Source organism: Magnolia sinica, chromosome 4 (genome assembly GCF_029962835.1).
Source record: "Magnolia sinica isolate HGM2019 chromosome 4, MsV1, whole genome shotgun sequence".
Classification (NCBI taxonomy): domain Eukaryota; kingdom Viridiplantae; phylum Streptophyta; class Magnoliopsida; order Magnoliales; family Magnoliaceae; genus Magnolia; species Magnolia sinica.
The window spans coordinates 104,883,734-104,910,007 of NC_080576.1; the positions used below are offsets into that span (position 1 = coordinate 104,883,734).

Below are 26,274 nucleotides of genomic sequence, written 5' to 3' on the forward strand. Positions count from 1 at the left end.
TAGGTCCTATGAAAGATACACTCAATGGTGCCAAACACACATCCCTATGGTTGGCATCCATCCTTGTCGCTCTTGTTATGTGTAACACTTGAGTTTTGGGTCTCATTCATTTTGTCTTTTTCTCCAAGTTCTGAAATCAAGGATAGAACTTGAGGGATGGATTAGATTCTACACATAGCATGTTGGCCCACACACGGTCATTACAAATAAAAGTTAACAGAAAGGATCACTAGAGTACACAGAGGTTCCTTTTGAAATATATATATATATATATATATATATAAAGAGGTTTAAGTGTTTTAATAATTTTTTAATATTTAAATGATTTTTAGATTAAAATTTTAAATAATAGTGTTGGTAAATATATATAATTAAAAACCCACAAAAACCCAAAGCCCCACGTGCCATTTCCATCTCTATCAGTCTCCATTTCCATCTCCACTCTCAGTTTCTCACTCTCCCTCCTTCCAAAAGAGAAAGAGGATAGGTTTGAATTTTTAGGAAATATGAGAGAGGTAAATTTAGAAAATAGTAAGGTTGTCAATGAGTCAAGTTGGCCTGTCTCCCTCAGGCAAAAGTTGGAATATTAAGCTCAAGAACTGAGTTATGTTAGACTATTTTGAGCCTATGTTGAACAATAAGTGCCGGGCTCTGATAGAGCTTGGCTTAGCCTTGACCCGGCCTGGTGACACCCCTAGACAGTAGTGCTAGACCAAGAGAGATGTAAATTTACTTAGGATGTAAATAGTCTTACCTTCCTGCTTTTCAAACTAAGTTGCGGGTCGAATGTTTGTGGTAGCTATGCATGTTATGGGGAAATGTAACTCAATGAATTAAGTCCACTACCTACCTCGGAGCTCGGAGAAGAGGCCTCGGAGGTGTATGACAGGCGGACAATGAAAAGCCGGGTCTACCCTCGGTCCGAGCTGAAGCCAGCCTTGGCTGCTTGCCGTCTTGTTTGATAACTCGACGAAAGAGATATCTATTCATTGGTCAAGGTCCGAGGCTTGGGGTCGTGAGTACCTTAGTTCCCAACTTAGATCCGAGGCAGAGGCTATATGTGTACGTTTCGGACGCCGAACTAAGAAACTACCTTACACGGACATGACCGGATATCCTACCCGTGGATACGCTCCTTTAAGACACGATACACTACATAATCCCTGGATTGCGGTCGAAATCTCCACGATCACAGTATCCAACTGATTGAGTAAATCATGCCAAGATTAACGGACGTAGATCACCCAACACGCAGTTATAAATACGAGGGGACTCCATTGATCAGGTACGCAACATCTCACACTCTCTCTCTGCAACTAACTTAGACCCAGATTCCCATAACCTGACTTAGGCATCGGAGAGTCCCCCGGCTTAGCCAGGGTCTCCTTTGCTCACTCTCTGTGCAGGACCAGGGTTCCTTGGAGATTCGCCGTACTGAGTGGAGGGTGGTCCAAATTTTAACATCAACAATGCACATGTCTACACTTGCATAAAATGGTGGAAATGGGCTGGATTTGAGCTTGTTACACACAATAAGGCCTTAGGTCCAACCCCAACATGGGCTTGTATTAAATCCCAAGCTTGAGTCAAATTAGTGAGTTTTTGGTAGGTCCCATGCCCAACCCAGTTAACCTAATTGCCCACCATGGGAAGGGGAGAGAGACAGATAGAGGATGGGCTTGAATTTTTATGAAAGAGATCAACAGAGAGAATAGTGGGACTGTCAATGGGCTGAGCTGTTCTGTCAGGTTTTTGGGCCTGGCCCGCCTTCCCTAGGCATGGGATGGTGTATCAGGTCTGAAAGCAGGGCTAGGGTGCACTTGACTCTTCTCCGCTTGCATCTTGCAGTTAAAAAATGACAATATGCTTCCCAGGTTCTTTCTTTCACTGCTAACTTGAAGAAGCTGGACTCAAGTTGGACTATTTTAGCCTATGTTGAACAATGAAAGATGAGCTTGAGCAGAGCTTGGCCCAGCCCTTGGACAACCTTTGAAAGCAGTGCTAGACTATGAGCAATGTAAATTACTTAAATATTCTTCCAAATGGCCAATAGTAAGTTTTTTTAAATGTTTATTAGCCATCTAACCCGTTGATAATGTCTAGAAGATCTGGATGAAGGAAAAACACAAAAATTCGGATGAAGATCTATGCGCATGTGCCATTCTCATTTCCAGACTCAGATGACACCCATGGCGGATGCTAGAAAACCAAGTAGGAGTGTCAATGGGCCAGGCTCCAAAAAAGAAGAAACAGAATTTTGAATAGAGCAGATCCAAAACAGTTTAAAAACCAGGTGGAGAGATGCATATCAACCAAAATTCAAGCATATCTAAAACTCGAGTGAACCACACAATAATAATATAAAAAAGTGTGATTTCTCTTGAAAAATTATTGGGTGTTACAAAAGTTTCAGATTAACTTGATATTTCTCATTTTCTTTTGACATATGTCTGTGTCATCTCATAAACATGTTGGATGACAAATAAACATTCATGTGGGCCCATGAAGGTTTCAGCTATAGACTTGGATGTTCCTGCCTTTTCCTCTGGTGTGGTCCACAAGAGCTTTGGATATGATTCAATTTTGAAATCATATTCTAAAATGATCTGAAAAAGTGAATGGACGGCGTGGATTAAAACACATACACCCATGTTGGACCCCACAGGTTTACTCCACAACCCGCTTCCCCCAACTCTACATATGAAGTCCATTTGACGGTTGGGATTGCTTTTCTAAACTCAGGGTGTTCGTGTTGGTGATCTACTCAAGAGTGCAATTAGTCTTTTTCTCTTTTATTTCTCTTGTGATCTCCGAAGTTCGAACTACATGCTTTGTAAACTCCGCTATCATACGCCTGTGCTAACAATAAATTCAAACCCGAGCGCTCTCCTCACATCCTTCCGTTATCCTGCGCACCTTCTTCTCCACTCCAAATTCCCAATGTCTTCTTCTTCCCTTCTAATTCCATCACCCCTCTCCTACCGTACAAAAAGATCTTTTTCTTCTTTCAATGCAGCAGCATCAGATTCTTTCAATCTCCATTTCAAACCATCCCGGAATGGAATCCGGACCTTGTTCCGCAAGAATCTCGACAGATCGAGGGTTTTCATGAGCATCTCCGTCGGAGCTCGTGCCCTAGAAAACGACGCCTTGTTTGCCGATTACAAGCCGACATGCGCTTTCTTGTTTCCTGGTCAGGTAATCTGAAGAAAAGAAGTTCTGAGTTTTTCCTGATTTTTGGTGAATTTTCCAATGCCTTTTTTGGTTGGGTTTTGTTTTTTGAGCGATGATGGGTGGATTTTGTATGTGTGAAAAAAGAAGAGAGAAATGTTCAATTACAATGGTGTGTGGAAACTTCAACATACAGCATTTTCTTTTACACAATGTGTCAGTTGTTTATAACATCAGAGCCGTGCAAATAGTGGGACTCATCATGAAGATAATCCAGGATGGTCCATTCATCCCACGGGCTATGCTGTGAAAATTGATGGACAGAACATGGTCATAAAACCCCATGTGCCACTATTGCATATGGGGTCCACCCTCTCAAAATGGCATATACGATTGCATAATTGTTTATGCGACCACATATGACAACACTTAGCAGTGAAAACAAAGAATTAGTTAAGATTGCTGACTGAGGAGTTCCCAAAATGACCACTTTCGATTCCTTGGGTCAATAATTCATGAGAGTGGAGGGATTGAATATGATGTTGGCCATTAGAATTCAAGCTAGGTGGAAGAAATGGAGATGTGCTTCGGAGTTTTATGTGATCGTCGTGGACCACTCAAATTGAAATGGTAATTTTATAGGATAGCTATTAGAATAGTCATGCTTTATGGGATAAAATGTTGGGCAGTTAAAGAACAACATGTTCATAGGATGAATTTAGTTGAAATGGGGATGTTGAGATGGATGAGTGGCAAGACGAGGAAGAACAAAATTAGAAATGAATGCATTCAAGGGGACTAGGGAGTAGTACCAATAGGTAATAAGATGAGAGAAAGTAGACTTAGATGGTTTGGTCATGTGCAACAAAGACAAAGAATTGCTAGTTAGAAGGAGAGAGTTGGTACAAGTTAAAGGCTCTAGAAAGGCAAGGGAAAGGCAACAATGAGTGTATCCATCCCCACTATTTCTTATCATGTGGACCACCTGAGTTTTGGATCTACCTCATTTTTTGCTCATGTCCTAACATGAGTTGGAGCTAGCACTGATGGATGGAATGAATTTCTCATGAACATTGTGGTGGGCCCGATTGAAAAGTTGGTTCCAGATAAAAACTGATACATACACCTTTAATTAATTTTTAAATTAGTTCCATTAGCTATATACTCTTCCTGCCAGAGACACATCAAAACTTTCTCCAAACTTTTAAAAACCCACAAATTCTTTTCTTTACAAGAAGTCAAGAACCTTTCATTCTCATTTTCTTATTCCTCCCTCCTCTTCATCACATTCTACTATTTTTTGCACAATACCATATTCCCATCAATTACTTTCTACATATTTTATGAAGCATTTGATCCAATATCAGTTTGGGTCCGACTGAATTTGACCACAAATGTGGTGCCTTTTTCCGTTGTCAAAATTGATGGGTCATTTTACATATGCAAAACCTGCAAGATGTCTATTGCTTCAAAAATTGAAACTTTCAATGTATTTTCCCTTTTTGATGTTAATGGCCTGTTTGTTTAACCAATTAAGTTTATAAAGTACTGCAAATAGGTTATGATTACTATTTATGTTACTTGTCTCCTCTTGTCAAAGTACCTTAACCTTGTTCTTGCAGTGTTAGGTTAATTGAGTAGATACATAAGGTGCTACTGTGATGTGACTTATGCATTGTTTGTATCTAAATGGCAAACATCCCATCAGTCCCAAAAATCTCTTCCGGTGCTCTGCACTTGACGAATTTGTAATTGCAATTAGTGTGTTTGGATATCTAATCTAATACACCTAATCGGGATTGAACTCAAGCACCCAAGCTTGAACCCATGAACCTACATGGGTGGATCACAAATCATATTCAATTGCAACATAGAGGAACGTGAGGAATGAAACTAGTGTGACCCCTACAACCGTAGGAAGATCATTGATTCAACGTGTAGACATCAATCACACGTACAAACAAAGTTTAAGAAAGCAATTAGTCATTCCGATAACTACAACAGGAGGATGTAAGATATTGCATTTGGACGAGGATATGTTCATTTTGTCATTTAAGAATAGCTTATACTAACACTAACAACTTAGTAACAAACTCACTATGGGCTTAAGTGCCACTTTCATATATTTAAACAGCCCATAGGTACGCCTGGGAATAATTGCCAACTATGGAAAAAGCTTGAACTCATACACACTACACTAATGGTCAAAAGGAGATGGGTAATATAAATAGTAATATGAATAGGAGAGGTATGTAGCATAAATAGTAATCATAGCTTATTTGCATTACTTTACCGATGTAAATGGTAAAACAAATAGGTCTTTAGGGTCAAAAGGAGAAAATACATTGAGAATTCACTTTATGAAATAATTGACATCTTGCGGGTTTTGCATCTATAGGATGGCTAGTTGATTTTGACAACAAAAAGCCCTCCCATTCGTGTTCAAATTCAGTCCGACTCAAATTAATGTTAGATCGAATGCTTCAAAAAATGTGTAGAGAGTAATCGAAGGGAAGATGGTGTTGCGAGAAAATGATGGGATGTATCATGTATGTAAGAGTGGAGAAGGAGAAAATGAGAATGGGATGTTCTTGTAACTCAAAAGAAGGAATTCGTGAATTTTGAAAGTTTGAAGAAGGTTTTGATGTGTATCTCTTGCCAGAAGAGTATATCGTTAATGAAACTAATTTGAAAATTCATCGAAGGTGTATGTCTCAGTTTATATTTGAACCTGACTTTCCTGTGAGGCCCACCATGATTTTCATGAGAAATCCACTCTATCCATCAGTGCCGGCTCATGTTAGGACATAAGCGAAAAATGGGGCAAATCCAAAACTCAAGTGGTCCTCACGGTAAGAAATAGTGGGGATAGAAACACCTCCCGTTAAAACCTTCTTGTGCCCAGGGCTGTGTGTGGTAAAGTAAAGCGTTCAGATCGTCACAAAAGACCTCTTCTTGTGAGCCCTCGCCGATTGTAGCAGGTGATACATCCTCTGTCGTGGGTTCCTGATCAGCTGACTCTGACAGCGTGCCTTGGGAGTTGTGAGCACAAGTTAACACTTGGCTTTTGTGTACTGCATATTGGCCATTAAACCTCCACCTATTCATGGCATGAATCCCAGTTGTCATATATGCTGGGATTCCTCCCCATGAAGATAATATAAAATCGGCCCATTGCACACTGCACAACGAGAAAATGATTTCGTCCATAGGCCGAGTTATTCATGTAGGTCAATAGTATGAAAGTAAATTTTAACGGATATACAGGTCAAGAATTCAATTAACTTTTCACAAATTCAAGAGGAAGATAGATTACCTGCAAGAGGACGTACCGGATCATACAATATTGAAATGATTTAAATGATGTTAGTGCCATACCAAGTATATTTGTGTTGCATCACAAACTCAATATATGAATGAACTAGTTGTTATAAAAGCACCACTACAGGTGGCCTTAAACATTATACAGAAATAGTCCAAAAACATAACACTTCCACAAATTAAGACGCGATAGTCTGTCCACAGTTAATACATGCACGGTGGTGTATCATGTAGGTCACAGTTTCCCATTGCAACCAAAAGGCAGGAAATGCCTACCCACTTGCGTAGGTCAATCATCGGAACCTGGATCGTACACGAAACAATAAGCAAAAATCGCAAAAAAATAAAAAGAAGAAGAAGAAGTAAAGTTCTATCAGATGAAGTAATGCATCTAGCAGGTTGCAGAAAAACCATTCAAAAATGTAGGATGAATGTGTACAGAAAGCAGCCTGCTATAATCGATTCACAATCACATTCAAGATGCGACACACGAAGAGGAGGAATATACTGTCAGTCACCCCAGCTCTGAAACACAAAACACAATATTTGATGTTGGTGGCAGTGTGCATGTCATAAAGCTACAACAGTCATAGTGAATAAGCAGCATGGGCCCAAACCAACATCTCCAACCACTTGAGCCTCCTATCGTCAGCCAAATTCAATAAAAGGGCTGCATATTGCTCATCTTTTGAGAGGATGTTGCTCACACTAAAGAATTTGTTATTGCTCAGGCACTACGCTTTTTCCAAAGCGGTCATAACCTTACACATTCTAGCCATGTCCCCATGCTCGGACATCGTTAACGCGGGGCTCTTCATAGCATCAGCCACACTGTCAATTGAACTTCCAAGAATGTCCTAACCTAGATTTTCTTAGAACTGAGAGTGCTATGTGTTTTCAGAGTTTGGTTTGAACAGAGGCACCTATATGACTCGTGTAACCTATTGTGGGTGTCATACGATTAATGGCAGACATCCTGCTTGCTATCTGCATTGTCGTCTGAAGAAAGTTGCATCATCACTTCATATTGTGGTGGAGAATCCGGCATCGAGTCCTCTCCATCCCTGTGCCACCTCGAGCAGGCAAAGTGCTGCTCTGCTGCTTGTTTGCACATGTTGTCCCGTTGCCTGGTCCTTCCCTATCATGTAGGCCAATCATCATATCTTTTGACTCTTCCTGTGGACATGCTCTACATAAGGGTGCGACTTTATATTACATGTCATTGGAGAATAAAATTGTCAAATGCATTATAAATTTATCAAAGAAGCAAGTGAGGTGGCTTCCATGTATAGAGGGGGAAATGTACCTTGATGTATGCATCCTGACCTCGTTTGGGGTGGTGACAACCTTCAAATCATCGTCCCATCTGAAACCACTTGCATTGAGCATATCCCTAAAGTGAAATAGATTTTCTTTAGTGTCCTTATATGGTTCGATACATTGATGGTAGTGAGGAATATCCCAACATTCTTTTGAATTTCGTTCACTGCAGAGTGCAGCCTTGTATGCATCCCGGTTAAAACTATCATTGAATGTCCGAACCAAGTTGATTTGCTCCATCAACCTGTCAGTAAGTACACTATCACGTTGTCCCACTGGATGATGGAGCTTCTGGCTAAGATCTCACTTGCAGATCTTGTCCTCATATTCTGTGGCACCTTTCTTGTCTCCTTGTTCGGAGTCTTGGCAGGGAATTTCGTAGGTGTGGATTGCGAGTTTCACTTGGATGGAGATGTTGTACCTAGATTTAATCATTTATCTAAATCATCACAATCAAGTGGAAAGTAAAAACCAAAGGCATCATTTTCAAATCTGGTGAACACTAAGCAATATTAAGTCGGAAGAGAGATGAAATATGAGTAGCAAACAGTCTTCATGTTAGTAGTTCTGGTGAACACTCATCAATATTAAGTCCGAAGAGAAATGAAATATGAGCGGCAAACAGTCTTCATGTTGATAGTTCTCAACATGTGAATGAAAGTAAAGTTCATCAAAGTATGATTACTCAGAAAATTACAGCAGCCAATGAGAATCATCATAGTAATAATGTGTTCTTGTTGTTCCCCCTGGCATAAGACATGCTTTTTGCCTTCCTACTGATTTCTTAACCTTGTTTGTATTCTTGATGGCCCATTTTGTTGGATGGTTGCGTTGTTTGCATGGACGAGATGGTAGCTGAGCCAGTCACATTCCATATTTGAAGCTTGTTAGGGAAGACGACATCAATTGCATCAATTACCCGATACACGTGGTTGTGGGTGATTGCGTGTATCCGCAAGGATTAGTCTCACTTCAAAAAAGAGGTGGGGACACCCCATGTCTTCAAAAATAAATAAATAAATAATAAATAAAATTGCATCAATCTGCTTGCAAGAAGGTTATGCTTCACAAAAAGTTTCCTTTCGAATAAAAGTTTTCAGATTATCTGTCAGAAAGAAAGAAGGATATGCTTCACATATATTAGATACCTGAAATTGTAATTCGTTGAAAGTAGATCAATATAATATTAACATGCATCAGAATAGGCAAGAGAAGCATTTCAAGCTAACTGAATTTGTAGCTTGGACTACTGGCAATAGAAGAAACAACTAAAATTTTTATGATGTCAAAAGGTTGGTAAGGTTAGCAAAACACCAAGTAATTTCTAAGGGAGTGTTTGGCGCAAGGGATTAGCTGGTAATAGGTGGGATGGAGTTGCTTTTTTCCAATAAATGCACTTGTCCATGGATTGTCTCTTAATGCCATGGGAGTGAGCCTATTCACTTTGGTGTTTGGATCATCTAGGAGGTATGGCTTAAATACATAATTTAATTCCATATAGTGTTTGGTTGTATATGAAAAACAACTTACAATCTCAAAAATCGTGTTTGAAAACCCACGTTGGGAAGCAAGGTGGGGCCCACCTTGATGTTTGCGAGGAATCCACCCCATCCATCCATTTTGTGAGATCATTTTAGGACATGCTACCAAAAGTCAACCAGATCCAAAACTCAAGTGGGCCATATGAGAGGAAACAGTGAGGAAAGAAATTCCTACCGTTGAAACCTTCCCGTCTCCACCTTGATGTTTATATGTCATCCCAACCATTTATAAGGTCATTCCTGCCGGGATGAACTGACAACACAAAAAACCTTAGCGTGATACAAAACTTTTGTGGCCATATGAATTTTTCAACGGTGGGCACTCAATCCTCACCGTTTTCTCTCGTGTGGCCCACTTGAGATTTGATCCACCTCATTTTTTGTTGCATGCCCTAAAATGATCTCGCAAAGCGGATCGATGGATTGGATTCCTCACAAACATCAAGGTGAGCCCCACCTTCCTTCCCAACACAACAAAACTTTCTGCGTAAAAGCTTTAGCAGGAAATCCGAAGGATTCTGAAGATCCCTGCTTGCAGCGGAAGGGATTGGTAAAGCCCTCCTTGCTCCATCATCTGAACCAGCGTAGGACCCTAAGTTAGAAACCCTAGCTTTGATATGACGAACCAAACAAAGGATGATTTTTCTTATGAGGGATTTGAAATTCCATCTCACTTAATACCAGCTAATCCCTTGCGCCAAACAGGCCCTGAGGGGATGAGGTATGTTGTATTTAGTATGTCAACAGTTCTTATAGAATTTGGGGAAATCCAGCCTTCCCAAGTGGACTTTATGGTTGGAATGTTCTTGAGTATGTTCATAGTTATTGTGCGTGAAACATTCTTTTTTCTCAAAAAGTGTAGACAAATTTACACCTTCACTTAGGAAATGTTGACACAAAAGTTTCCTTTATTTACTGATTCTTTCGATCAAGGTGACATATTAGCATTAATGCTTCATTGTGTGGCATGCTATGTCGTATCTTGTTATCATGTATCAGGGTGCACAAGCTGTGGGAATGGGTAAGGATGCTCAGAATATTCAAGCTGCTGCTGCCGTATTCCAAAAGGCGAATGAAATACTTGGGTAGGATGAAAAAAAAATAAAATTATATATATATATATATATAATTTTCTGTTTTGCTTGTAATGCAAACTTCAAGCATACCATTTTATTTGAAGGGTTTTGTTAACTTACCACCTTCATGGGGATGCTTGCAGTGCCCTCAAATCTTTTCAATAATACATGGAATGACCTATGTCGATTAGAACTGTTCATTCATTCATGCAAGTGCAACGAGGAGCAAGCTATGGTGCAAAAATCACACCAATTGGATGATTCTAAACATCTGATCAATAGCATGGAAAATGGGCAGTCAAGATTGAGCAGAGAAACAAATAGGTCCAATCCTCATCTTGAAACATCTATTCAATAGATTCCAGCTTGCATTGCTTATGATTCCGAAGTAGCATTTTGGTATGATGATTCTGACCATACATATCTATGGCTTATTTACGATGGATAGTGATAACAAATTGGCCCCATTCGAAGGATTAGGATCATCCGATTGGTGTGATTCTTGCACCATGGCTCCCAATGGTACTATTGGATGAACTGCCCCGATTGATGATTGGGAATCCCACCTATCATTCAAAATGTTTGGGGATGTTACTTAAGTCCCATAAAGGGGAAATTAGCAAAACCCTTGCTTGAAATAGTAATGGCTTCTATGTGAATTATATTCTTCAAGAGTTCCATGTGAATATTTGCACATTCTTCTTGCTTTCAGTTTTGATCTTTTGGATGTGTGCACCAACGGACCAAAAGAAAAGTTGGATTCAACAGTTATAAGTCAGGTAGTTTGCTACCCATTGATACAAATTTCCTTTATTGTTCGCTCCAAGTTTTGATGGTTTGTTATAATTATATGTCTACAATTTATACTTTACGTTGAAAGATGACAACAACACATCATCATTGTCATCATCCTCATCCCCATAATCATCTAACCCTTATCCCAATTAACTGGGTTAGGCTACATGTATCCTTTTCTGCCATTCCACTCTATCAAGGGCCAAAACTTTAGTTAGACCATAGATCATCAAGTCTTTTCTTACTACCTCCACCCATGTCCTTTTGGGGCTTCCCATTGCCCTTTTAGAGCCTTCAACTTGTACCAACTCCTAACCGGCGCATTCTTGGTCTCTATTGCACATGAACAAAACAATCTAAGTATACTTTCTTTTTTTTGAGAAGTCAATCTAAGCATACTTTCCCTCATCTTATTACCTATTGGTGTTACTTCTAAGTTCCCTGGAATGCATCCATTTCTAATTTTGTTTTTCCTTGTCTTGCCACATATCCGTCTTAACATCTTCATTTCAGCTGCACATCCTGTGAACATATTCCATAACTGCCCAACATTCTGCCCCATAAACCAAGGCTGGTCTTATGGCTAATCCTATAGAATTTCCCTTTAAGTTTGATTGGTACACGACAATCACATAAAACTCCAAACGCACATCTTCATTTCTTCCACCCCGCTTGAATTCTATGGGCATCATCCTTCTCAATCTCTCCACTCATCAATTATCGACCCAAGATATTGGAAGTGGTCATTTTGGGAAACTTCTTGGTCAGAAATCTTAACCAATCCCTTATTCCCACTCTTATTGTTACTAAAATTAAGCTTCATATACTCTGTTTTAGTCTGACTAATTTTAAATTCGTTAGATTCTAAAGCACCTCTCTTAATATACTATTGTTTCTACATGTGAATTACCATCAATCTTGTGAACAAGAAATATATTAGCTTTAAATAAAAAAGGTTCAAAGGCACGTCAAGCTAATGGTTTGTGCATCGATGAATATAAAACATCCATCTAGTAGACTTAGCGATTGCCCATTGTATAGGACATGACATTGGATAGAGAATCCTTGCTATGCTTATTTGGCTCAGCACCTGACCCATGTTCCAGATCGTGCATTCATTAGGAGGGCCATACAATGGATTAATCATTGTCCATTAGTTGTAGGGATGAATGAAATACTGTTTGATTGGTGAGAGTTGCAATGGGCCAGGTAGCCTACCATACCGGCTTCGGGTTGGGCCTGGACTTAGCTTGGCTCATGGGCTGGGCTTGGGCCTCACATGCATGACCCGTTCAATTTTTGGGGTCGAGCATGGGCTCAAGTCATTTTACCCCGACATGGCCTCACCCAGCTCGACTTTATATGTACATTTGTCATATCCTACAAAATTTACCAATCAAGGCGACCCATCTATCATGACTAGTTTCATTCCTCAAAACTGGCTATTTATTTGTTCATGAGTGACCTACTTGATTAACGGATAGATTGGAAACATTCAAGTGGAAAACAAGAGATTTTAGCTATTTTTAGCTCCGTAAGTCCAAACGAAGGAAGGGCACTGACTCAGATCGGGAGGGGAGCAGAAGCACTTGAACAAAGAGCGAATTCTACACTTCCTATTCACTCTATTAGTCCAAACGAAAGGGGAAGGTGCGCTGACTCGGATCGGAAGGAGACAATGGCTAGTAGATAGAGTAGCCTAATCCAAAGGAGGAAGAAAGTTCCTCAGTAGCTTTAGCAGCCGGATAAAGTCCAACTCTAGCTCCAACAAAGACCTTCTGCAAAGGGGACACCAAATTGCGGACTTGAGACGGAAACATAAATATTTGTGGCTAAAGGAGCCAGACTTAAAAATAGGGCTTGAAGAGGCTTATCAAAAGCTTGTCCATTTAGAACTGAATGTTCATACCATTTCCTAGAGAAAAGGAAAGCCAATCAAGTAAGCGAGGCCTAATGGAAGAGATGACTTTCTAGATAGCGGAGGCTCTATAGAGACAGGGTGCCTTGGTGAACCATTCCCAAACCTCAAGACCATAATATTGGCCTAATTATCTCCACTAGGACCTTGATTCCGAGCAGAACTGACCAATCCATTTACCTAGGAGAGGAGAATTGTAAACTACTAAATCTCGAATACCTGCTCCCCCTTCGAAAGGGTTTGCAAACTTTATGCGAAGTGCGAACCAAGTTGAATTTATGACCATCTACATTTCCTTTCCACAGGAAATTTCTTCTAAGTTTTTCCAAATTGGATAGAATAGATTCGGGTCATTGGGAGAGAGAGAGAGAGAGAGAGAGAGAGAGAGAGAGAGAGAGAAGGTTGGGTAGGGCTTCTTTTATAAGGGTAAGGCGACCCTCAAAGGAGAGGTAATGGCATTTCCATGTCTGTAACTTCCATTCAACACATTCAATGGCAACATCCCAAAGGTGATTGGCCGGTTTTTCTATGCATAGAGGTAAGCCAAGATAAGCGGACGGGAAAGCACCGACCTTGCACCTGAAGACCTCAGTAGGAGAGTGTAATACCCTACATTTCACTTATGAAAAGATTTACCTAAAGGCCAGAGATGGCCTCGAAACATCAAACAATTTTACGGAGGTTTTTTTTTTATTTTTTATTTTTTTATTTTTTTTTATTTTTTTACAGCAACCACAAAAGCATCACAAATAGCAATCTATCATCCGCAAACTGGATACGAGAAACAGAAGGCCCCGAATGCACAACCTCCAAGCCATTGTAGAGACCGGTTAACACACCTTTCCCAATCATTCTGTTGAGGCCTCCAATAACAATAACAAAGAGAAAGGGGAACAACGGGTCACCTTGTCTTAGGCTCCAGGATGAGTTAAAAAAGCCTGTGGGGGGAGCCATTAACAAGGACAGAGAAGCGTGTAGACAAATGCAATTCTTAATCTAGTTATGCTATTTTAACCCAAACTCCAGATAATGTAACGTGTAGTTTAAATAAATCCAATTGACATGATCGAAAGCATTTTCGATATCAAGCTCACAAACAACAACACCTCTGCCTTCTCTTCCTAGAGTTGATACACTCACGAGCAATCAAGGCATGGTCTAAGATTTGCCGATTAGCCATGAAGGTAGCTTGGGTTTCGGAAACAACTTAGATAGGACCTTGGTCAGAATATTGTAGGGACTCCGTAATAGGCTAATTGATGAAAGAAGCTCCCATAGCTTTTGGTAATTGATGAAAGGAAAAGAACTCAGATATGAAATTGATAAGGTCCTTTTTTATCACTTCCCAGAAGACGTGGAAGAAAGCCAACATAAATCCATTTGGGCTAGGAGCCTTATCCCCATTAAGGGAGAACACCACCTCCTTAATCTCCACTTCAGAGAAGGGGAATTCGAGGGTAGTGGCTTCCTCAACAAAGATCTGAGGAAAAGAGAGATTGTCTAGATTAGGACAAGACCAACCATCAAAAGAAAGCAAATTTCTTCTTGATTAACTTTGCTCGAGCACTCTTTAAGCAAGGCAGACCTAGAATCCCATCTGTAACAGAGAGGGGTCCGAACTCTTGGCATCCAATGGCGCTGAGTAATAGACAAAAGAATGTTAATTTCCACCTCGATGCTAACGAGAGAGGATTTCATCCAATTGATCACAACAGTTTTGACGAGCTTAGGCCTTTGACTAAGGATGAGCCAGCCTCACCTGAAATTGAAAAACAAGGACCCCCGGTTGCCAACCAATGGAAAAAAATCAGCAATTTCTAGCCACAATAGTTCAAACCTAAAAGGGCTTAGGTTCCCAACTTTCCTTGATTGAGTCCAAATAAATATGTTAGTGGTCGAAAATAGGTCGAGGAAGCCCACTTTGGAAAACTTGGGGAATATGCATCCAACCTGTCAAGCGAAACAAGAAACCTGTCGAGGCGAGAAAGGATCGGGGTTTTTTTACCATTAGACTAGTTGAATTTAACGTTCAGGTGAGGATGATCCACCAAATCATTAAAACCCACCCGATCAGAAAAGGATTTCATGCTCGTAGTAAGGTGACCACCATTTGATTTTCCAAAAGAAAATCGAATAACATTAAAGTCACCCTCAAGGCACCACAGAAGGGACCATTTTCTACAAACCACTTTCTTGATCCAGTAGTTGGTGATCCTTATAGATTAGAGATCCGTTGATGATAGTTCTAATACCACTTTGAGGGTTGGATGCATAGGCCTTACAAACAAAAGGAAGGATCCAACATTATCTACACAATTTGAGATTAGGTAGATCTTATCAAAGGCAAAGATGGACAACCTTCTTCCAGTGATCTATTGAGACACTATAGGAGCGAGATGGAACTATTCCGCTCCTCTGATCCACAGTTATGATGGTCCACAGGATGCGATTAATGAATTTGATCATATCATTGGAGCCTATTGCCAAGCATGATCGCTATCTCCTTTACTCTTTATTTTCTCCTATATGAATCAAAGAAGATTGGAGGAATCGATTAGGATAGGAATAAGATGTTATCCCTATCTCCTTCAGTCAATCTCTATCTCCTCACTCTACAAGACGGGCATTTACTAGAGTGAGATGGGACTATTCCACCCCTCAATCACAATTAGGATGGTCTACTCGATATGATGGAGGTTCTGGTCATATAATTGGAGCATATGGACAACCATGGTTTTGCCCTCTCTTTTTCTCTTTTGTCTCAATTCATATGTTTCTTCCAGTGCATTTGCATCGAGGGAATTCCTTGAAGAGGATTATAGGAGTTGGTTAGGATACTCATCTCACTTGGTTTTGAATTCAAGAGGATATGAAGGAGGAGATATGCATGCAGGGTTGGACAAATGGGAAACTATGTAGGATGTTACCCACAAGTGGACCCCATTGTCCAAGTCTACATTACGAGGAGTGAAGAAGATCGATATATGTATCTAAAGTGGTCTGGAAGATCTTTTTTGATACCATCTCTCTATGCTGACAACATGTTATTAACTGGTAATGATATAAAATTATTAATGATTTAAAAGCTTGGTTTTTGTCATAACTTTGAGATAAAAGATCTTGGTGAAGCCAACTTTATTCCAGGATGAAGATCATCAAGGATTGCTATGGGAAGTTCTTAGGCTTTTCTCAAAACACCTACATAATGAAAATCTTGAATCAGTTCAAGATGGAAAACTCAATCAGTTGAAACCCTTATGGAGAAGATTACTGAATTAAATAAGAAGCCCCCCGATGCTAAGAAATCGACTATTTTCTTAGTATCCTACGCGAGTGCAGTAGGTTACTTAATGTATGTCATGTTATGCGCTAGACCTGATATTAGACATGTAGTTGGTGTGGTCAGCCAATATTTGAGTTACCCCCAACAATCCTATTGGCAAGCCGTCAAATATAGCTTGCACTATCTCAAATGAACTAAGGAGTTGATGTTGTGTTATGGAGGCACAAATCTTGAGCATCAAATTTTTTTCTTTTGTTGCGTGGGAAAACGACCCTAATGAGGGAAAGTCAACGTCAGGTTTTGTATTCTTAGTTGGAGGTGCTATCTATTGGTAGAGTAAGAAACCAACATCCACCTCCCTTTAATCAATGGGTGCCGAGTACATTGCATGATGTGATGTTGTTTAGGATATGTATGGGTCCAAAATTTCTTATGAAGTGTTGGTGTTGTATCATGCATTTGTGAGCCCTTGTTGAGGATAGACAAAACATTTGTACCTTTTAAAAAAAGATAGACAACACCTTTACCATTAACTTGGCAAATGGTCTCAAACATCATAAAAAATCCAAGTATATCGAAATCAAATACCATTAAGTTTAGGACAAGATAAAAAAGGGTTGTGCTTAGCTACATCTCCACCAAAGAAATATTGGTGGATTCCATGATGAAACCAATAGCTAAAGATCTATTCCTAGTTCATGTTAGGTAGATGGGCCTGAGAAGGTATCGAGTCATGTTCTCATGTATTTTTGTTTGTACCTTTTTATCTCTTATATGTACTTTCATTTGTACCTTTTTATTTCCTATATGTACTTTTGTTTGTACCTTTTTATCTCTTATATAACTAATGGTCATTCGGTTTATATGTATTGCATTGCGCACAATCTTTAGCCGGGTATGTAGATCATCGACATTATTTTTTGAGATCTCCTTTATTATTGGGAGGCCAGTCACCCACTCACACGAGAATATCAACCCTTATATACAAGATAAGGTACAATTAGGGTGATGTTTACATGCCGAGATGTAAATTGCCCTTCGTAACAATGAATAGAAGATGCAGATACAAAATGTGAGGCATCGTATCCACCTTCAGTTCTAAAAACTGAGGATGAGACTAATAGAAGTTGAAATAATGAAATCATAATCGATTGCTCTTTTATGCAACAAACGTTATAGCCTGATTGAAAAGCCAGTTCGTGGAGGAATAAGATGAGCATAACTTACATGTGATAATCTGCATGTAACCCAACATATAGTTAGTATTATCTATTATCAAGTTATTCGATAACGGTAATGGTGGCCGCAATGGCCATCGTTGTTACCATTATGATATAGGTTACGAATAAATTTAAAAATAAAAAATGACTTTTTTCCATTACCATTGCATAATTGTTTTTGGATACCATAGCGCGGATTGTAGCCATGTGTGTGTACCTACTACCTACAAAATAATAGTAGTCACTCCCGTAGGTGACTCTACATTGTGCAAGTAGCCACTCTTGTAGGTGACTTTGTGTTCATAACTATCCTTGTGCATGGATGATGAGATTGAGTGATCCTACTTTAGAATATGATATCTCAAATGGATTGGAGTGGACTTGGTTATGCTAGGAATAGGGGTTAGTCAATGGGGAAAATCCTTTAATAGTTATACGAAGTTCTTAGGACTACTAATACATACATGAAGACTTGCTGGCAGTATCAAGTTTTTAATTGTTGGATGCAAAAATATTCTTTCGAAAGTTAATGTATTATATTCATACTTTATAAGTGCTTAAAGCAATGTTTGCGAAAACATATATCTATATATATATATATATATATATATTACATAAACTTGATAAGTTGATTAAGTTCATATGTTGGATGACGAGTACTCCAGATAAAGAGTCAACTCCATTCGGTGTCCTCATGTGGAATAGGATAGGCATATCAAAGTTTGGGTTTTTGAGTGCTAGTTAGGTAGTCACTTAGTACCCAAACACATGTAAGAAGACAACAGTGTTCTAGCTAGTCTCGCACCTTTTATTTATTTATTTATTTATTTAAATTTTTATGAAGATGTTTTGTATTTTGTTGATATGAAATGAGCTATGTGGACAGTAAACATTGACCCTCCCACAATGCGATGAAGTGGAGATGTTGGACTTGAGCTTGTGGGCAAACCACTACTGGGTGGGTCTCACACAGTTTCCCCTCATTTGACTCCGCATGTTTATCCTCCATGGTATTAAAAACTTGTTAGGTAACTGCCGAAATGGTAATGACAGGGGTTGTCACTTGATATAGGGCTGTGACAACCATTCTGAAAAAATTACCCTGTAATGGCCGCAACAAGGTGATACAGGGCCAATATATTTTCTTCCTCAAAAAAAATCTGACCGTTATAGGGCTGTAATGGCCATAACTGCCCATATCGTAACGGCCATAAGGCTGGCTGTTATGGCTAGCGTTATCATTATTGAATACCTTGGTATCCTCTTCTTCTTATCCTTTTGAATTCAAAACTAGGTGAAAGGAGATGGAGATAGATTAGAGGATATGGGAATAACATCTTTCCATATCCTAACCAACTCCAATCCTCTCTGGTATAAGGAGTGGAATTTCCTCGAAGGAAATAAAATCTATAACCTATGAGGGAAAATAGAGAGGGAAAGGGGGAGTGACCATGCTTGTCCATAGGTTCTGATCATAAGATCATAACCATTGATGGTATCAGAGAAGTGGAATAGTTCCATCTCACTCCTGTAGTGTCTTGATGGACTGCTGGAAGAAGGCTGTCCGTCTCAGCTCTGATATGGTCCATCCAATCTCGTATCATTTAGATACTGTTGGCTCCTATCTGTTGTTGATAGGGCCCAGATGTCCGGCCTTCATTCATAAAGTACTTACTATAAAAAGAAACCCTTGAAAATGACAAACCTTTATTTATATTAGAAAACCATTTGACGTGAACTGCTATAAAAAAGCACCTACAAGGGCAGGCATGTTCCATTTGATTATGCTGTGTTTCTGAAAGAATAATCCTTTTGCAGCCAGCTATCTATGTCACAAGTCTAGCTGCTGTTGAGGTACTTCGTGCTCGTGATGGAGGTCAGCAGATAATTGATTCTGTAGATGTCACATGTGGTCTTAGCTTGGGAGAATATACTGCTCTTGCATTTGCTGGTGCTTTCAGGTATATTAAAGTACCATATGAATCAATACAGTCAAATTAATTGACCAATAAACTTTCATGCTTTTGTATCAAAGATGTATACTTGAGGAGCTAAACATTGAAAATATGTTCTCTGATGTACATAATGTTATAACCTTTGTTAATTTTTTGTCTATGGATTCCATCTATAAGCTTCGAGGATGGACTCAGGCTGGTCAAGCTCAGAGGAGAAGCCATGCAGGTAGGCATCTAAACTGTCTCAAGGGGTAGTTTCTCTTTGCATTCCTTAGGTAGATGATCAGTAGTTTCTCTTTGCAAAACAATGGTGTTGATAGATTCAAGACATTTTGCTAGTCAATAATACTTCTTCAATTTCTTCAGGAAGCTGCAGATGCTGCCAACAGTGCTATGGTTAGTGTAATAGGACTAGATTCAGAAAAGGTCCAGCTACTATGTGATGCAGCTAATGAAGAAGTAGATGAGAAAAATAAAGTTCAGATTGCAAACTTCCTTTGTCCAGTAAGATTGTCATTGAGTATTTTCTTTTAGCCAATTTAGGCAGCCTTTCTTTATTTCTCAATATTTGACATCAAACTCATTCCACGATGGTAGGGTAACTATGCTGTTTCTGGAGGTGTGAAAGGTGTGGAAGCAGTAGAAGCTAAGGCAAAGTCATTTAAGGCTCGAATGACGGTTAGTTCCTCCTAGATTATTAATTGCCATTTTTCCATAATTTGATAAAAGCTTCACACATTATTACGCTTCACTGTATTTTTGCAAATTTAGTTTGTATTTCTTGTGAAAGAATTATGTTTGTGGTAGAGAAATCGAAAGTATGGAAAAGCTTGTATTTCCTTTGATTTTAATAAATTCAAAAAATAAAATAAAATTATGCGGAGCGTGAACAAGGGATGCAGCCAAACCTATGTAACAGAGACATGGCACTTCATTTGAAATTATGCTGTGTCAAGTGTTGACGCATGTCTCTGTCTGTCCGTCCAGCACTCCTGGATAAAACTCAGATATATTTTTTTTAAGTTTAGTAATTCTTATGTTTAATTTTCTAGTCTAATTAGGACGAGTTTTCTCATTTCGCATAAAATTTATACATGGCGCAGAAGTTTTGGATTGTCCATGCTCTCAATGTGATTAATTTTTATTTTATTATTTATTTATTTATATATATTTTTAACCAGGGATTGGCCTTGTAACTCTCTCTTATGGGTTTATATAGAATAAGATGGTAGCCACCCCCCCCCCATGGGAAGTTATATTTTGCTTAGTTTAGTTACTATAAGTTCTGTTTAGGTTTTGTGACCTACAATGATTTTAAAGTCCATTGACCTAATGATGCAAGACAATTAACCACTTACTCTAAAAGCTCAAACTGATAAAGCTTGGCGAATTAATCCCTTTATCTCATAGCCCAGGCCCCACATCTCATGGGTTAGGACCTTGGCTGAACCCGCCCCACATCACACGGGTACCGCCTCACATGGGCCGCTCACACCAAGTGTGCCCCTGCATTACCTAATGTCACTTTTGGTTGTTGATGATTAGTGATTGACTTCCTAACACTATCTTCATTTTCTAGGATTTTATAACCATATGATGGGTTGTCTTTCAATTATTTGAATGTTGTAACATTTTCTAGTTTGTAAATACGTTCTCATCATGCATGGCTTTTGCATGCTTTAAGCTGCCAGTATATTTGTCATATTTCAACATAATTGTAGTTAATACTAATGCTCAGTTGTAAATCCATTTATGTAACAATGCCACCTGGTGTGATACCCCAGCTGGTTCCTAGAGAGGAGAGTTGATGTTGGGTAGGCGGCTCGTCATGAAGCATTTGTAAAGCAATCATGAGAATTCCTGTTTCAAATTTTGATTGACCCAGTGGGGACAAGGCTATGATGCATACGCTATCCAGTTTATGTTTGACACCAACAAACTTGTTCATGTCCGAGTTACATAGTTCCAGACTGTTGTTGTGGAACTTCTGTGAACCAAAAATGGCATCTAAATCAGGGTTTCTCCTCATTATTATAGTGACAAAATGTCCAAAATGTCAAATCAACTATTTTGAAAACGACACTAGCCACACCATACTGTTAGTTCCCTTATCAATATCCTTCTTCTGATAATACAAACTGTCTTCCCAGGTAGCGGCAATATAGCTGAAATGATTTATTTATTGATAATCTGAAAATCTTCCTGGCAGTAGTTGCAGTTGCTGACAGCATTTGCACTTGCTGGTCCCAGCTTCAGGGTTGAGGGTTGAGACTTGAGACAGGGAGGCAGCTGATCATCAAAATTCTGCCAAGCTATCATGAAAAAGAATCATATTTAACGTGGTTTTTATAGGACTGGAGAAAACATACAGTAGACTACCAAGGAAGGTTGTGTAGTGTGTGATGGGAAGGAAAGGAGTTCCTAGGAGGATATATCGACATCATTAAAGACATGCATGGGGGTGTCCTTCCAAGAGTGATAACAGCTTGGTGAAACTAATGAGCTGGGCTCCATCTGTCTTTTATTTGATTTAATTAATGAGCATCATCATACCATTCTATTATTTCTTGACTTTATTAAATAATGTATACTTTTTAATCTTTTTGGGAAGCTAAGTTTAATGGAAGTATCGGTATTTAAAGAATTTCTCCAGTAAGATACTAGGATATGAAAAAGGACAAACCTAATAAGCATGGTTCCATCAGAACATATCCTACAAGTACTGTATGGTATCTCTTATCAGTACTGTTACCATGTTTTATTGCAACATGTAAGCTACCCTAGGTATCATAGGTCCTTTTGCACCTATGCCCCCAATTACCGCTATCTTGATACCCCCATGGCTATATTTAGCTCTTAGTAGTTTTTGTCAACTATAAACCCAACTGCTTTAAGTTTCTATAAATGCAACTAAGTTAATTTTTGTATTTTAGTGAATATAAATTGATATTTTAAATTCTTTAATACTATTTTATCCTAATGCTTCCTATCTCCTGCATTTGAAGTTTTGAAAGCCTCCCTGACCCTAACTCTAAGCCTGCTTTTTCTCCATGCATGCAAGGTTCGATTCCAACAAAGAAGAGCACTCTATAATTTTTAAGATTGTTTGCCCACAGGTTTACTTCCTGATGGATGTGAGAACATGCACCCAATTAGGAACATTCGAGACAATACTTTTAGAGAACCACTACCAAATTGAGGGAGTGGGTCCGGTCCCTCTGATAATGGTACCTGGAGTAGTGATCTGATGCAATTTAAAAAATAAAATAAAAATAAAAATAAAGGAAAAGGAAAGGAAAGGAAAAAAAAGAAAAGAAAAAGAGAGAGGAGAACATGCAACCCAGTCTTACCTGCTAACATGATGACCAAAATGGTAGGCCCACCTGATGCATGGATCAGATGACCAATGCATGCCAGATTGTGAAGTGTGGCCACATGTAGATGTGCATGCGGGATTAAAGTACTTCAACGATTGTTTGCAAATTGAAGGTGTTTTTTTTTTTTTTGGCGTTATGCAAGATAATCCGAATCCCAAATAAGCTGATTTCAGATATGCCTTCTTTGTTTCTCAGGTACGCCTTGCTGTTGCCGGTGCATTCCATACCAGCTTCATGGAACCAGCTGTTTCGAGATTGGAAGCTGCCTTAGCTGCAACAGAAATCAGAACCCCAAGAATACCTGTCATATCCAATGTGGATGCACAGCCACATGCAGATCCTGACACGATTAAGAAGATACTGGCACGCCAGGTGAACCTCTTAATGTCTCAAATTTTCCAACTCACTCCTCCCAATTACTGTATGAGGAGACTAACTAGAATATCTCAGGTGACATCCCCTGTTCAATGGGAAACAACAGTGAAGACTCTCTTAGGGAAAGGGCTCACAAAAAGCTACGAGTTGGGACCTGGAAAGGTAAAATCTGCTCTAGTAAGAAGCACCCTATGCTTCTGTTCTCTGTCCATGACCATGGCCAACCATGATTTTAAATATCCAATAAAATACGGCCGTATCGGCCCACCCTGATATGTGATATGGGGGCTGATATGTTGGCCGATATGAACCGATATGGGGCCATATCAGCACATATTTTATCACTAATGCGGGGGCAATGCCATTATTTAAAACCTTGTGGCCAATGGATTCACCCCTAAGCAAGGTCTTATAATCAGTTCTGTACAAATATAACAACCCTGTGTTGTGACAGTGACTGTTAAAACAGTTGCCTCTAAAAGCTAAAAGGAGGAAGAAACAAGTGAAAAAGAAAAAAAAGAAGCCCTTTTTTAGGATGTTTATAATATTTTAACAGTTGACCTGATGGTTTTTCATTCAAACAACTTTTATATTTAAAAACAAATGCAACTTGGACAGACACGTGTGCCAGTGATGAGCACAGACGTGTTGTCTCACACATGAGAAGACTTTAGAAGACCCCCGACATGTCTCTATAGATGTGTAATAATATTACAAATGTATTTTAGTTCATATAAAATAAAAAAGAACTATATAAATACTGTGATAGCTGACCCAAGTAATTGGGATAAAGCGTAGATGATGATGATATAAATTCTGCAAGGATACAAGAACCAAGGATAAATCAGTCTATCTTTTCTTTTTTTTCCATAGAGGCGCAGACAGATGCCTGAACCTTTTTTCTCTATTTTTTATTTTTTATTTGTAGGAATTTGAGTTTCCTTGTTAAATAAAGAAAAATGCTTCCCGTTGATGTTACATAGGTAACACTGTCGTGGCATCACTATTATAATAGCTGAGATGCTGGCTGCTGTAATGTCTTCTAAAACCATGATAATGGTCAAGTTGGCATGACCATTTGTAATAGTAATGGCCATTTTAACGGTTGTTTAGGAAATGAACGAAATTCGCAAACTACCCCCAACTTCAGTTCTTACAACGCCTCAACACCCGATATAACTTTTCTGTTCTACAGTCTTAATTCAAAAATGGTGTTTGTTAAGAGTTTAAAAGAAATTTTTTTTTTTTTTTAAACGAAAAAAATAAAGAAAAGAAAAGAAGAAACAGTCATGTATCCTGTCAATGCTATATTTGTTTCAGGTCGCAATCACGGTAGATGGGCCATTTTGACATTTTTTCTAAAACCACAGTTGTAGAATTTTGAAGTTAGAACCATAAGCGTAGTAGCTTGGTTTGGATCATGTCTCAGGTTATAGCTGGAATCGTGAAGAGGATCAACAAGGGTGCCGACATTGAGAACATCGGTGCTTGAAGGATTTTAGAAGTCAGCCTTTCAACAAAGATTTTGTAGACTCCTCCATGGGACCTGTGATTTCACTGCCATAGCCTAGCATAATACTGACACGTCCATCGGATTTCGAGTTCGACTCCCAGCTTGCACAAACCAGGAAGGAATTTACAATAAGTGTTGTGCTTGAGCTAGAGACATGAGGAGATGTCATTCCTCGGCACAGCCGTTGATTCCATCCATCAGATAGATGTATTGTATTTGTATTGCCATTATTTTTACCTTCTGTCAGATATTGGTACCATATTCCAATATGGATGTAGTTGGAAGGATATTATTTAATGATCTTGGCCATGCTATTTTGGGTTCGGGGCATGTGCATGGTGTACACTACCTGATGAATGGTCTGGATCACTGAAATGCCTGCATCCAATGGTGGGAATGAGGCCCCCAAATGGTAGGAATGGTAGCTGTGATGCAAGCTGCTTTCTGTCAAAACCATCCAGTTGCATCTCCGCATGTATGGAGGGTGTGTGTGGCGTGATGTGGAAGCTTGGAAGATTTTCATAAGGTGAATGAAATTTTCTCACATGATTCTGTCAAATCCAACCGTTCCTGGTAAATCAGACGGTTTGGATTTGAAATCACAGGTGCCATATTGATATTCTAAGATTAATTGTCCGAAAAACAGCCTATGTGCACGTTGAGAGTCAAAAGACACATTGTATCTGCTGCCATCCCACCAAAGCTGGTGGGAATCTCAACATGCATTTCTTAATAGAAGTTTCAATAATTCAATTTTGAAATGCCTGTTGATTGCTGCCAATAATCTTTAAGAGTGGGAGATTGTTGCGCAACAAAGCTGTTGGGTCTGTTATGGGCTCATTAATCAAATTGGCCGTTGGATCATTCCCTTGCATAGAGACGAGTTGGATGGACGGCAGCATTGCGACATGTATGGTACCGTGTTGGATGTGAGCCATCTTGCGGCCCACTTGTGTGAACCCTAGAGGGCAGCTCTGTAACTATTCAATTGTTGATTTTTATTTTTAATTTTTAAATTGAACTTAGCTGTCCAAAATCCGATGGATTAGGATAAATATTGAAGGGTTCGGATCTTCCAATCTGGAAGCCTTTTGGGGTATACCCAAACAAATCTTGACCCATCAGATCAATGGTCTGGATTGCAGACCTGTTGGTATGAGTGTGGCCGAATGGATCTCTCAGCTCTTGGAGGAATATGTATTATGTTGTGAATGGGTCATGCTGGCCAACAGTTTTCTTACGGTCAGATAAAGGTCGTGCTCCTTCAGCTAACAGAGGCCCGTCGTTTATAAGCCTGGCGGGCTTCGGCCTGAAATTAATTTAAAGCCCAATGGGCTGGGCCTAGGCCTGCTTTCTAGCTCGATTCATGAAGCTAATTGGATACATAGAAGATCTTTGGCCTTTATTCG

The 26,274-nt window shown here is 39.3% G+C and overlaps 1 protein-coding gene across 1 annotated transcript; it reads left to right on the forward strand.

The window, feature by feature from the left end:
- The first annotated feature begins 2,770 nt into the window (after positions 1-2,770).
- Positions 2,771-25,188, forward strand: LOC131243616 (uncharacterized). Its single transcript, XM_058243101.1, has 10 exons — positions 2,771-3,198; positions 10,353-10,438; positions 11,142-11,208; positions 19,464-19,606; positions 19,778-19,826; positions 19,967-20,104; positions 20,198-20,278; positions 23,173-23,349; positions 23,428-23,514; positions 24,782-25,188. Exons 1-10 carry the CDS (start codon positions 2,827-2,829, stop codon positions 24,842-24,844), a joined length of 1,263 nt encoding a protein of 420 aa, XP_058099084.1. The 5' UTR covers positions 2,771-2,826; the 3' UTR covers positions 24,845-25,188.
- The last annotated feature ends 1,086 nt before the right edge of the window (positions 25,189-26,274 follow it).

Excerpts from the sequence above, each read along its gene's own strand:
- LOC131243616 (XM_058243101.1), top strand. The coding sequence starts at position 2,827 with ATGCTTTGTAAACTCCGCTATCATACGCCTGTGCTAACAATAAATTCA. Across the intron at positions 19,607-19,777 it reads GCATTTGCTGGTGCTTTCAG|CTTCGAGGATGGACTCAGGC; the intron begins GTATATTAAAGT and ends TCCATCTATAAG. Across the intron at positions 23,350-23,427 it reads AGAAGATACTGGCACGCCAG|GTGACATCCCCTGTTCAATG; the intron begins GTGAACCTCTTA and ends AGAATATCTCAG.